We start from the raw sequence: 13,686 nt of genomic DNA, 5'->3' as shown, positions 1-13,686 counted from the left end.
TGCATCCACGCATAAATTTATAGTCAACAGCCAGTTTTTTGTCCTCCAGGTTCTGATTACCATCTTTACACAATCATTGATCAAGTGACTTATTTACATACAGCGTGTTCATAAACATACACACACACACACACACACACACACACACTGTTGCTCATAGCCGCAGAAATTAGTGGCTGTGTGATTTGGGAAAACCTGCCTTAAATGCATGATTCACATACAGGACTCGTGTGCATAGAAGGTGAATAATCCAAAGTGTAGAAACAAATCAAAGTGTAGGGGGGAAGTAGAGAATTAGGGTGGATAGAGGAAATGGGGTGGAGAGTGTTACTTTGAGTCATCAGTGACACTCAGAGCCTGCCTGTATTATGCTGATCCCCCTCTCTCTCTCTCTCCCTCCCTCTCTCACCCTCTCTATCTCTCTGGCTGGCCTGCCGTCACTGTTGGCTTTTCGTTCTACATCAGTGGGGCTCAGTGCATCTCCACAATGATGATGAGTGCATATGCTGTTTGAGAGAGTGAGTGCGTGTCCACCTGGCCACATGTGTGTGTCATTGAAGAGGAGGAGAACACCTTAACCGGTCTCTTCAGTGTGAGCTCCTGTGTGCTCTACTCTCTCTCCCTCCCTCCCTCTCTCTGTCTGTCCATCCTCTCGGTCTCCCTGTCGGTGGCTGGCCAAGCTCCTCTCCTCTGTGTCCTGCTCTCCACCTGGCCTCCATGAGTTTAACTGAGGACAAGCCATTCCTCCCTGGAAGGTAAGCAGCACGGCGGTGGGGTTGTCTTTTCTGTTTCCAGAGCAATACAAAGAAATTGGGCAATAACAAAAAGCAGGATCATTGATGAGGATGATGCACTTTCATCTTCCAAATTTTGCTGATGTTGTTTTCAATGGTTGCTAGCAATATATAATGAGACGTAGAAGCTGACATGATATCATTATTATTACAAATATTCATTCTGTGATTTCTTTATTTACTTTTATTGTCTGTGCAATGGTCTGGTAGTTTTGTCTGACTCGCGGGGGTTGTTATCTCACAATTCTCCCTCTAAAATGATAACATCTGGTTGTGTTAAAGGGGCGTTTACTGAAGGACATTCAGTCAAGTTTCAAACACTATCTCAAGGAAGTGAAAACGGATTGTGCTGGCTGTAATACTGATGAAATGAAAGCTCAGACATCACAGCCAATTTGTGGGATCTCCGGCAGGATTAGCGATGAGGTCACTGATCATCCCTGTCCGTGAAAAACCGACTGCTTTTCTTCATCTTTTAGTCAAAACTTGTAGATGACGCTATACCGATCATTCTCAAGACAGCCCGTCGACTTGATCTCAGATTGCTTGCCACACGTTATTTTTCTGGACTTGTGCCTGCATGGATGTGAGTTGACGATTAATTTATTTTGTGAATGCTCACTCTTGCCTCACAACAGAGAATCGATATATGCTGACAGTGACCGATTATGGTGCCACAGTGTGATCTCTTTCTATTGGATACAACATGATATAACAAAGCGAATGACCTTCAACTGAGGATGAGAGTCATAGGCAAATGACAATAATGAAAACAGCTGTCTGAAGCAAGACGTTTACCCATCATTGACACAGAAATGTTTGCTTTCCCACTCTCAATCAGACTGTGGTTATGTAATATGTTTGTGTCATGAAGGGGAAGCAGTTGTGGTAGAGCGATGATGATAGGACTTACTAGGGTGGCAGAATTGAATTTATTTATTTATTTGGTATTCTTTGCGACTGCTGTCCTTGCCATTGGCATGAGACTCAGACACAATGAAAGAACCAACATTTTAAGGCCTGATAAACATTAGTGATACTTATCCTTCTTATATTTATACTTATACTTCATATATTAGGAATTCTGATAGTTAATTGAACAAGTATGAAAAGTAATCAAATCAACCTTAAAGACATGTCAAATGACCATTGTTTGTATTATTTGCATCAGATGTTTCATGATAAAATTGTCTCTGTATCAATCAGATAAGAGTCTCCCTTTTCTAGAACAAAATCTGTGCCACCACTGCACTACGATCAAATCCTCCTCCAAATCTCCCCTTCTTTGTTGAACTTGCTCCTATCCCACTGGCTAAAATAAAGAAAATAAAAAAGAAACAAAAAAAACCCCATCTGCAATTACAAATAGTTTTTAATCCTCCTCTTTGCTCTAAAGTTGATATTGTGAATTGCAAATCTATTGACTGTTAAGTTCAGATCCCAATTTCCTATGAACCAAAGCCCCATGTTAAAGAATACTGCAAGAAAGGTGAAAGTTTTAGCAGTCTCGTTTTAGTATGTCCTGGTGACAACTGATTCATGGTCAGATTACTATACTGTAGTGCTGGTCATCTTGAACACATTATGTATCATGTGGTCATTACGTAAGATATGTCACAGTGTGCCCTGCGATGTCTGAAAGAGTTGCCTCTTTGTCATGCTGCTTAAACACGGTGTAAATATTGTACTGTGATGGCATTCACTTGTCACTGTCAGTCACTCTCAGTTGAAGAGGCAGTTACACACAGCCAGGGTGAATACAGTCCACTTCAGTCTCACACAAGGTCTCACAGGGCCCTCAGGGGTTGTGCCGCACAGCACACTGTGTGTCATAAATGTCAAAGTGAGGGTTTGCGTTTGCACAATGTACTCAATCACAATAAACTACTAATGATACAAATTGTTTGCACACAAAAATGTGGACTACAGCTACAGAGAAAATCAATCGACTGAATTTATTTTAGTCATTTTTCAAGCAAAAATGCAACACGTTTACTGGTTTCAGCTAAAATTAAAGTCAAGATTTTCTTCTTTTCTTTGTCGTTTAAAACAGCAAATGAAACGTCTTTGAGTTTTAGACAAAACAAGAAAGAAGACATCACTTTGGGCTCTGTGAAATTGTGATGAGAATTTTTCACTATAGGTCAATCAACCCAAGCATGTAAGATACAATGTGACACTTTACATTCAGAAACACACAAGCATTTTATGATTCATAATGTCAAAGGCACAAGCACTGAGGGCTGGGTGTGAATGTAACATCACAACGACGATGCCAAGATGCCATCATTATTTTATGTACATGTTGGGCGGAAGTGAAGGCAATGTCAGGTAATAATTAAGAACCATTAAGATTAAACAGTCTGACTTAACAAATATTCATTTTCACAGCCTGAGAACCTCAGGTGTTTTAAAAAATTCTTGATTTCATTATATTCAAGGCTCAGATTTAAACACAAGATTGAGCTATGGCACCGGCTGCCAATCTCTGAAAACCATGCAGACCCATTGACATTGTAATGGTTACTGCTCATGAGCTCAGGCATGTGGTCTCTTTGCCGTTGCACTTAAGAAATCCTGACACGCCTGTCAGCCTGTAAATGGCTGCTTATCTCCTCTGATCACAGCCATCTCAATGCTATGAGTGACAGTCCTGGTTTCAGTGGCATCACATGTATCTCGCAATTTTAAAGACATGCAGCAAGGGAACTTGTCACAAACTTAGAGATTACTTGTCATGCTGACAACAGTGGTAGAGTTCAGATAGATCCATTCAAATCTTTTCCACAGTAAATTACACAGTCAAAATGTCTCCACAGAGACAGCAAATGGGTCAGGGCAGGAGATAATGAGGTGACACAAATAAAATAATGGGGTACATCGGCCAGGTCAGCAGGCGATATATAGTTTACCCCCTACATCATCATCTGGAGGTCAATGTCCCTGTCTCAAAGGTGTCCCAATTAATCTCAGCTGAACAGAAGAGTCATTCAGCCAGGCTCAGAGACATGATAACAGTAGTGTCACAGCTCAGCCAGTCTCAAAATACTCAATCTGTCACAGCGGACCAAAGGCACAGTTCAGCTGGATAAGCTCCCCCCCGGCTCTTTCTGTCTACGATCAATTCTGTTCGATAAAACATATTTACTATCAGACGGATTTGCTGACATTTATCAGCTAGCATTGGTTTATCATTTGTAGAGCTTTATATGTGTGTACGTAGACTCTTATTTTATCTCTAATACATTTTTATTAATTACTGTAAAGAACAAATATCAGCCAATATACACTTGATTGCCAGTTTATTAGATACGTCTAATGTAGCTTTTGTTGAAAGTTTTAGAGAGGTGTTGATTGAAGTTTGTACTGCTGTTGAATTGTATTTGGTTATACTGACAGATGTTTCTATTATTTTTATATCAATGAGGGGAGACTAAATAACACAAACAACTCTATGTATAATACAATACAGTTCAACAACTCCACAAACTACAGCTCTCTAAAACAGTTTCAACAAAAACTGAACATTAAAACCTTCATGAAGCGAGGCATTACTGCAGGACTGTTGTCTTGGACTGGATTAGTTTTAGCTAGGTGTACCTACTAAACTGGCAATAGAGTGTATATTGGCTGATATTTGTTCTTTACAGTAAATAATAAAAATGTATTAGAAATTGCAATGTAAAAATAACAGTCTACGTACACATATATATAAAGCTCTAGACTTAGACTTTATTAATCCCACAGCGGGGAAATCTACAAATGATAAACCAATACTATCTGATAAATGTAACCCCCCGTCAGGTTCAAGCAAATCCATCTGATAGTAAATATGTTTTATTGAACAGAATTCTTCATTTTGCTGACATGGCTGGAGAGTTCTTGGGTTTGAGTGGCACTAAAACTGGTCATAAGTAATTACTCTGCCGAGTCTCCTCCACTCAGACAGACTGGACATTTCGTCATTGACTGGTGTGCTGACTTGCATAACAATGAAGCCTCGTTCTTTATCCTGTGTGATTGCCTGAAGTCCTTGGGAGTCAATGTTGCCTCTGCATCATCTCTGATAGCACTCCAAGCATTGCTCCAGATTCGTTACCCGCACGGTGCTTCCCTTCCATGATTTCCATTTTATTTGTCATTCTTCCATCAAGCAAAGTGATGCACTGAATAGCAATCATCATCTCGTTTGCAGATATGTGGGCAAGAGAATAGTGATTGCCAAGATTATGAGTCTGGCTCATGACAGGGAGCATGAGTGCTTCTGACATGCTTTAACTGATGCTGAGAAGACACTATAAAGATTCTTCTAACAACCTATTAGGTTAATTTATTAGCTCTCTGAAATTCTTGAGCATCTGTCAGCTCTGTATCGGGGCATAATGAACACACTCTTACCTCTGCTCATTATGCATCTATTCTGTTTCTTCATGTGTCTGCACTGCATGATGTGTAAACATGTGTAGGCTGGGGACAATATTGCAATTTCAATATCTTTTTTTCCAGCAAATTTGAGCGCATGTTATCTTAATCATATTTTATTGTTCTGGAGCTCTCAATCTCTCATTTCATACTCATGTTGTAAATCCTGAAAGGCACAGTCTTTCTAATTCTTTCCATCTGTCAATCCTGCTTTGTATATTTCTATTTAATACGAATTGTCCTCATCTTTTGCACAGGATTATTCATTTTTCATTTAAAAAAAAGAAAAGCTTTTTCATCCATTTCTGATCCTGTAGGCTGGACATAATGTGCAACAAAGGCAGCAAGAAAGCACAGCTTGCACTGCAGACAATAGACAGCATTTTGGATGCATTAGAAACAAAACTGATTGAAATGATTAAGTGATTTCAAATACTGAGACCATGTGGTGAGGAAATAGCTTTTGCTGCGGCTATTGAAACACTCTTTCAACAACACATCTGCTCCCTTTTGAGTGTTTTCAGCCAAGCCTACAACAACATCAGTAGAGTGTGGAGTTATTCACAATTAACTTGTGTGTGCTAATGTTAATAACATTTTAGATGGGAAATGCTTCAGACACATCTGCTGTGTTTGCCTCCACCATCTCCAAGGAGCACGACATCCTCATGGGCTCACTCTACAGCATATTTTGTAAGTCCACTCAACAAGCAAATCTCAGCTGTGTTGACCCTTCGCTGACTTAATGCATGCATGACGAATCCCCACAAGTGCACAATCTCTAGCCCAGATCAATCTCTGCATTTCTTTTTTCACAGGTATACTGTCCCTCATGGGAAACTGCATTTTGCTACTTGTTGCATATCACAAGCGGTCGACCTTGAAGCCAGCTGAGTTCTTCATCATCAATCTCTCCATCAGTGACCTTGGGATGACGCTGTCTTTATTCCCATTGGCAATACCGTCAGCTTTTTCACACAGGTACCTTGCATTCCCCTTTCACCTCTCTACCTTATTTCTCCCATCTTGGAAACATCAAATTCATCTCTCAGTGAACAATTCATTTCAGTAATTTATTCCAGAAAACAATGCCAAACATTGCCAAGTTCCAGCTTCTCAATTGTGAGAATTTTCTGGTTTTTATATCTCTGGGTTTTGGACTGCTGGTCTTGGGTTTTAGAAAATTGTGATGGCCATTTTTCAATACTTCCTGACCAAACGATGAATCAATTAATCAAGAAAATAATCAGCAGATGTTAGAGGCCTTTCTCCTTGTCTGTGTACATACAGGTGGCTGTTTGGAGAAATCACCTGTCAGCTCTATGCTATGTGTGGAGTCCTGTTTGGTCTATGCAGCTTGACCAACCTCACAGCCCTCTCCTTAGTGTGCTGCCTTAAAGTCTGCTTCCCTAACCATGGTGAGGGGATAATAAACTAGGATGAGCATGATATTGCACTACAGATTTTATCACAATGCAGGATGTTTGAGGGAAAAAATGACGACAATAACTGCAAAGCATCTTTTTCTATCTCCTGTCTGATCAGGTAACAAGTTCTCCTCGTCACATGCCCGCCTCCTGGTGGTTGGAGTGTGGTGTTATGCATCTGTGTTTGCTGTTGGGCCCTTGGCACAGTGGGGACATTACAGTGCTGAACCTTACGGCACAGCCTGCTGCATTGACTGGCATTCACCCAACCACGAGCTTTCAGCTTTGTCTTACATCGTCTGCCTTTTCGTCTTTTGCTATGCACTGCCCTGCACCATCATCTTCCTCTCCTACACTTTCATTCTGCTGACAGTGCGGGGGTCACGTCAGGCCGTCCAGCAGCATGTGTCACCACAGACCAAGACCACCAATGCTCACACTCTCATTGTCAAGGTCAGAGGATTTGAGTGTGTCGCTTCAGCATCACTGACTTCAGGTTTTGCAGTTGACAGGATTTGAGTAGGATATGAGGCAGTAAATTATTCATAGGTTATAAAAATGCTTTATCTGTGCAGAATTTTCTCATGCATATGTATCTATCTGTACATATATTTACACCATTTATGCTTGCCACTGGTATGACACTAAATCTGCATGTCATGTCTGTGTGTCTATGTACGAGTGTCTGTGTGTGTATGTGTGAATGTTTCTTCTCCATAGCTATCAGTAGCAGTATGTATAGGCTTCCTGGGTGGCTGGAGCCCATATGCTGCCGTGGCCATGTGGGCTGCTTTCGGAGACGCCACGCAGGTTCCTCCTGACGCGTTCGCCCTTGCCGCCGTGTTAGCCAAGTCTTCCACCATCTACAACCCTATGGTCTACCTGCTGTGTAAGCCTAACTTTCGCGAGTGTCTCTACAGAGACACGTCTATGTTACGACAGAGGATCTACAGGGGAAGTCCACAGTCAGATCCGAAAGAACGCTTCGGATCCACCTCACAGCGCAACAAGGACATGAGCATCTCCACGCGCTTCTCAAACGGACAGCAGGAGAGCTATGGGGCGTGTCTGCACTGCACTGAGAATGCAGCGCCATGTCATGTGACCGCACCCCAAAGGACCGCCTGCATCCTGACTGGATCCACCTACAGAGAGGTGACAGTTAGCCAGCTCTCAGTCAAACCACAGGCTGATTCACTCTAGTGGTACAACCCGCGTCTTTCGTGAAGCAAACGAGACAGGACATGCGCTCAAAAAGACAGAGAGATTTCTGGGCATGGACAACAAAACAACAAAGGACCTGCATGAGTGATATTGAATGTGTCACACTAAGTCTCACATGCAAGGACCTTCGATAGCATCCTTCCTGAAAGTCACTCATGAATGAACCCCTTCATTGTGGAAAGACTAAAAAGACTCCATCTGAGAAGATTTGCCAGAAATGTAGACTTGAACGCCTATGCTCAGTCAGCTTGTTTCCAGTGTCATTTTAATGTACAGTGATTTAACTGGATTATGAAGGAACAGAAAATGAGACAGGAGAACCACTGCTGGCTTCAAGGTTCATTCTGCAAATGAGTGACATTTTAAAGCAGCTCATCAGCAGGGACATACTGCTTAATGTGAGGATAAACCATGTTTAATGTCTGGCCCGTGCAAAACAAAACACATTACGAGAAAAAAGATATGTAATATTATTGTCAAGGATTGTAAAAGAGATGAAGAAATCGAGCATGGTCCTTCCTGTTATAGCAAGACTAACAGGTTAATGTGTAATAGTTGTATGTATGCTGACAACCGGGTGGTGAAGATGGTACTCAACCCAAAATGATCAAGTATCCACCCCCTGCAGACTTGAATGTTTCTATGGACATTTTGTCCTTGTCAACACTGGAATCCATCGTAACAGAGGCATAAAATCAAACCGACAGCTGCTGTTTTCTGTAAGCAATGATACAACCAACTTTTGGCAGCTACTTCAAGCCTACAGGGGCAGAGTATTTGATACTAAAAGGGCAGATTTAGGTATCACTTTAGTGAAGAGGCCTGTATTTGACCAGGCTCTACTGTGTCACGTAGCCTGCAGTCATTCTCCTGCTGTAGACTGATGGATAAAACTGGCAACAACAGAGTTTGCACATTATAGACTGAAAGTCAAATTTTGACAAGGACAAAAAAAAGTTAGACTTGAGGTCAATTTCATCTCATGTTTAGGCATTCATTTTGACAGAAATGTATACTTTTATTTAGGGAAAACCACCCCAAGTATCTCTTTCTTTTAGAGGGTTCTTAACTCGTATGTTGGTTGAGGGACCCCTCTCCTCCCCAGACCCCCTTACAGTGCTAAGTACTAACATGAGTGACACCTGTAATTTAAGCGCATTTCCCAGGGATGTTCTATTTTCCTTTATACAAGTGTTATTTTCAAAGTAGCCCATAGCAGTGAACATGTTTGAAGGTCTTTAGTTACAGATAATGATTTTTCTAATTTATGTTTTAAATTATGTTTTAATTATGTTTTTGATTAACATAAATTGACAGAAGTGCATACAGAGAAGTGTCTCTAATCTGTAATGCATCTTAGAGTACAGATGCTCTTATGTTTGTCTTCTACTCCTTATTTACTGATGCTAATTAATGTGCATTTACTGTAAAAAAAATTAAATAAAAACACTCTTTGGATTTTAATCAGTTATAATAACAACCATGTCTGATCCTGCACGTGTATCAAAAGACTGACAATTTGTTTCCCCTTCTTGATGTAGTATAGTGCTGTGTGGCTTCATGTATGCATATCAAGAAAAGCATACTGTATGTGTTGATATCATTATGAAAACTGATTCTCGTGCAGCCTTATTTACTAAAGAAATAAAAACATTGAATAAGCGTTGTGATCTGATTGTTCTGGAGAAACACCATCTCCCAGAAAGCCAGTGCTCAGATTGTTTAAAATTCTTTCATTTAATATTTTCAGATTAATTGAAAGAATCTGAATGAGTCCCAGCGTCATTAGCCATCAAGAACATGCCAGGAGCAAAACATGCTGTAGAAAATGAGGGAAATGGCAAATACAAAATTACTCGACACACTGATCTACAGGAGTGAAGAAAATACACCTGCGTGACTTGATTTTTTCCCTCATTTTAATTATCTGTGAGGAAGCGTTGCTTTGGAAACATTAACATTAATCATTAACTTGAGAGCACACCAGGTTCAAATTCACTGCCAATCTAATTTTCTGCAAAGGAGTGCATTGACATTATTGGCACCTTGGCGTGGTCTCTGTTTAAAATTCCTGGGTTGGTGTGGAACACTTCCAGAAGCTGAAACAAATCTCCCCTCACGTTTTAGACAAACAGTATTAGTGTTTCACAAGACACATTAATGTAGACAAATGAAGGCAACACTGCTTGTGTCCGTGTGTCTCAAAAAATCAACAAAAACCGAGACAACTGTATATTTCACATTATGTCACTTTGAGCAATTAGCTTTAATAGCTGTATAATGAATGAGATGTTTAAATAGATTGGACAAGCTTAACCTGGGAATCACTCTCTGAGGGAGTTGCATACTTCCATTTTCGTGCAGCATTATCACATCTTTGTTTGCTACTTGCAGCTTTTTGGGAGGAGTATTTTTGAGCATACTGACCAAAATCATGTTGACAGGAAAGCTACAGCTGCAGGGTTGCCAACCCTTTGAAGATAATATACATGTGCATCCAAAAGCACATTTAAGAAAGCACATTGGAGTTTAAATCAAAACAGAAATATGTATATCTATATTGTGTATCTGCTGAAGTGATCTACTTCTATCAGAGCTGAACTGAACTGGAATAAAATGTAAATGAAAACCTCCTTGCCAGCAGGGAGACCAAGCAAATATGCATGAAGTATCGACTTGGATGCAAAGTAATTTCTTTTCCCACAGTGTAAAAAAAAAAAGGTCTGGAGGATAAGCTTTTCACTCGCAAGCAATATAGGCGAGCATTGAGATGCAGCCAGAGGAGGAATTAAAAGAAAAATAACTGATATGGCACATAACATTTAGAGAAACTGGCAGATTAATGCCACATGGGCACACACACACACACACACACACACACACACACACACACACACACACACACACACACACACACAGCAGTTGGGTACCTTTCAAAACCTGAAACTAAATCTGAAATAATAATTTATCTCACCCAGTTTTTGATTACTGTGTTACTATTATGTGTGAGACTCTTGATTTTGGACTCTGAAAGCTTCTTTTCTGGAGACAGATGGAAACTTTACGGTTAACACGATTATAAATATTACCCAATACGCTGTTTTGCCATCACAGATGAAGAGTTTACCCAGCACAGCACCCAAATATACACTTAGGAGTCACTTCAAAGATAATGACAGTGGAGTTTATACAGTGAAAGAGCCAAAATATTGTATTGCACATCTTTATCCTCATTTGATTCACCTCTTAACAGTCCAATTCTCTTTCCTTTGTTTCCCTAAAACTTTGTCTCTAAAACTCTGTCTCTCTCTCTTGAAATCCAGACCTTGGCTTGCCATACCAGCTGTTCTTGTGCAGCCACACTACCCCAGGTACCCAGTTAACGGAAAACACAAATTTATTTTGGCATGTTTCATTCTCGGCTTGAGATCGCTGCCTCAATGGTGACTTTAGGACATTTCTTAAGTATGTGTGTGTGAGAGAAAGAGAGACAGAAGATTAGGGGATCTTTTCTGTGTTTAAGCTTCCTACCTCTTGGCTGAGAGGTCCACAGTCATGTCCGACAGGTTCATCTTGACGTCAGGCCTCCACCCTCCTGTATCAATCAAAATGTAGCTAATTATGATGCACTGAAATAAATAATCAAACTAATAATGAACTAATCTGTTTACCCACTGTCATACCAGTGGTCCTGTACGCTGCATGCACTTGGAGTTCCAATGATGTGGAACTGAAACAATTAGACAACGAATCAATCAGTCGATCGACAGAAAAATAATCAGCAACTATTTTGATAATTGATGAATTGTTTATGTCATTTTTTGATAAACTTTTCCTAGTTTCAGTTTGTCAATTGAGAGGATTTTCTGCTTTTTTACTGCTTTATACTGTAAACAGATTATCTTTGGGTTTTAGACTTTTGGTAGACCAAAAAACACAATTTGTGGATATCACCTTGGGCTTTAGGAAATTGTGATGGGCATTTTTCACTATTTTCTTAAGCTTTAGAGACCAAACAATTAATCAATTAATCAATAATGGAAATGATCTTTAGTTGCAGTCCGACAATAATGTTGTAAGAATATTTTGGAAGCAGATTAAAAAGTGTCTCATTCATTTGCAAAACCACTGGTATGTTGGTTAGTCTGGTAGTGTGTGTTTACTACAGTATAGTTTGCATACATATAATACAGATAATATACCATACATACATACATAAATCAATACAGTATGGTTACCAGAAGTATGTCCAATTACTCTGAACCAATTAGTCCTCAATGAACATTTAAGAGTTGAATGCTTGACTAAATATCTGCAATTTGGCCACTATGATTAAATCTTTAGAACTGGCCCACATGTGTGATTAAATGAACTACTTACCAGTATATGCTACAAAACAATTTCATTTTAAACTCTGCAGTTGTGCGCAACTCTCAGATGATTATTTTGGTTTTCCAGCTCACACAAAGATTGTATGTTTGAGTCTCAGCTGTTTACTTACAAAGTTTTTTTTACAATAACTATAGAGAAGTAAATTATTGTGCAAAACAGTGCATCTGACAAGCACAAAACTGACAGGAAATCAAAATCTTATTGATTCAATGTTACATTTCTGTTAACCATGTAAAAAATAAAAAATAAAAAAAGACCAGACAGATTACTGAAAATCGAGAAATGAGTCAATCATGAAAATAACTGTTAGTTGCAGCCCTGTATGGGATGACAAACTCAGGATCAAATAAGTCTCTGGCACAGTCTCAACAAGATTAAACATTATAACTTTTACCTCAGCAGCTTGTTGCAACCCTCTTGTGTTGGGTTGTATTAGATTGTACAACGTGTTCACTATGTCACCACAGCTTCTTCTTCTTCTTCTTCATCTCGGTGACTGTGCAGATGCCCTGACGCCCTCTAGTGCATACAAATAGAAGAACATGAGGAACAACTATCAGCCTAACTACTAGATAGTCTGTTCATATATATATATATGTATATATGGTGTGGACGTGTACAGACTGTGTTTGATTGCCATCTCCTTCACTCTCCTGTTAGTTCTGTTGCACCAGGTGGGGACACCTTACACCTTTATCATTCTTATTAATACAAGTAATTAGGGCCGCAAGTAACAATTATTTTCATTTTCAATTAATCTGCCAATTCACCGATTTAATTGATGATACTGATGATAATTTTATTTTTCTCATTTAACCGATAAATGGTATTTTCTAGAAAATGTCCATTATAATTTCCAGGGTTAATATCCACAACTTCCATCCATCCAAGTGTTAAATGATAATAGGTAGGATTACATTATGGGCAACAGTTAGCTGTAAATTACCTTTTAGTTTTTAAAAAATGGAGTTACACTGACCTCTGTCTTTTGCTCGAGCAGTCGCTACTTTGAGTCCGTCTTCTCGCTCTCTGGCATGTGAAGGTCATGAATATCCTAAAAGAGTTGAGACAATTTTGTCACTGCCTCTGACAGAACTGAGAATACATTTAACAGACCACTTTTTGGCAAGACGTCAACATCATAGGTTACTTCCATAAACTTACTGAGGTCATGAAGAATTAAAAGACTGGGTTCTGGAAATCATAACTCGCTAACGTTAGCTAGGTATCCTGCGCCAACGGTCAGCTATAAACTGTCACCGGTTCGATTCCACTCTCGGTTTTCTCACGTCACTGTCTACCGGCAGGCCGTAACGTTACCGACCTATAATCAGTTGGTAAATCACTCATGTTTGTGTTTTTTTCTTGTTTTGATCTGTTGGTCACTCACTCCTGGTTTCTCTTTGGCGGAAGTCGCTGCTTGGTTA

The 13,686-nt window shown here is 39.8% G+C and overlaps 1 protein-coding gene across 1 annotated transcript; it reads left to right on the top strand.

Annotated features, from left to right (window-relative positions):
- Positions 1-4,611: 4,611 nt before the first annotated feature.
- opn7d (opsin 7, group member d) lies at positions 4,612-7,846 on the top strand. The gene is made up of 6 exons (XM_070910948.1): positions 4,612-4,620; positions 5,819-5,909; positions 6,035-6,197; positions 6,507-6,634; positions 6,762-7,096; positions 7,364-7,846. Exons 2-6 carry the CDS (start codon positions 5,819-5,821, stop codon positions 7,844-7,846), a joined length of 1,200 nt encoding a protein of 399 aa, XP_070767049.1. The 5' UTR covers positions 4,612-4,620.
- The last annotated feature ends 5,840 nt before the right edge of the window (positions 7,847-13,686 follow it).

Source organism: Enoplosus armatus, chromosome 8 (assembly GCF_043641665.1).
Source record: "Enoplosus armatus isolate fEnoArm2 chromosome 8, fEnoArm2.hap1, whole genome shotgun sequence".
In the NCBI taxonomy this organism is placed as follows: Eukaryota; Metazoa; Chordata; class Actinopteri; order Centrarchiformes; family Enoplosidae; genus Enoplosus; species Enoplosus armatus.
The sequence above is the reverse complement of the archived record's forward strand: the minus strand, read 5'-3'. Positions and strand labels throughout refer to the sequence as shown.

What these genes read in the sequence shown, in the direction of transcription:
- opn7d (XM_070910948.1), top strand. Translation starts at nt 5,819, where the DNA reads ATGGGAAATGCTTCAGACACATCTGCTGTGTTTGCCTCCACCATCTCC. An exon ending in CTCACTCTACAGCATATTTT is followed by an intron (nt 5,910 to 6,034) that starts GTAAGTCCACTC and finishes CTTTTTTCACAG; the next exon opens with GTATACTGTCCCTCATGGGA. An exon ending in CTCACACTCTCATTGTCAAG is followed by an intron (nt 7,097 to 7,363) that starts GTCAGAGGATTT and finishes TCTTCTCCATAG; the next exon opens with CTATCAGTAGCAGTATGTAT.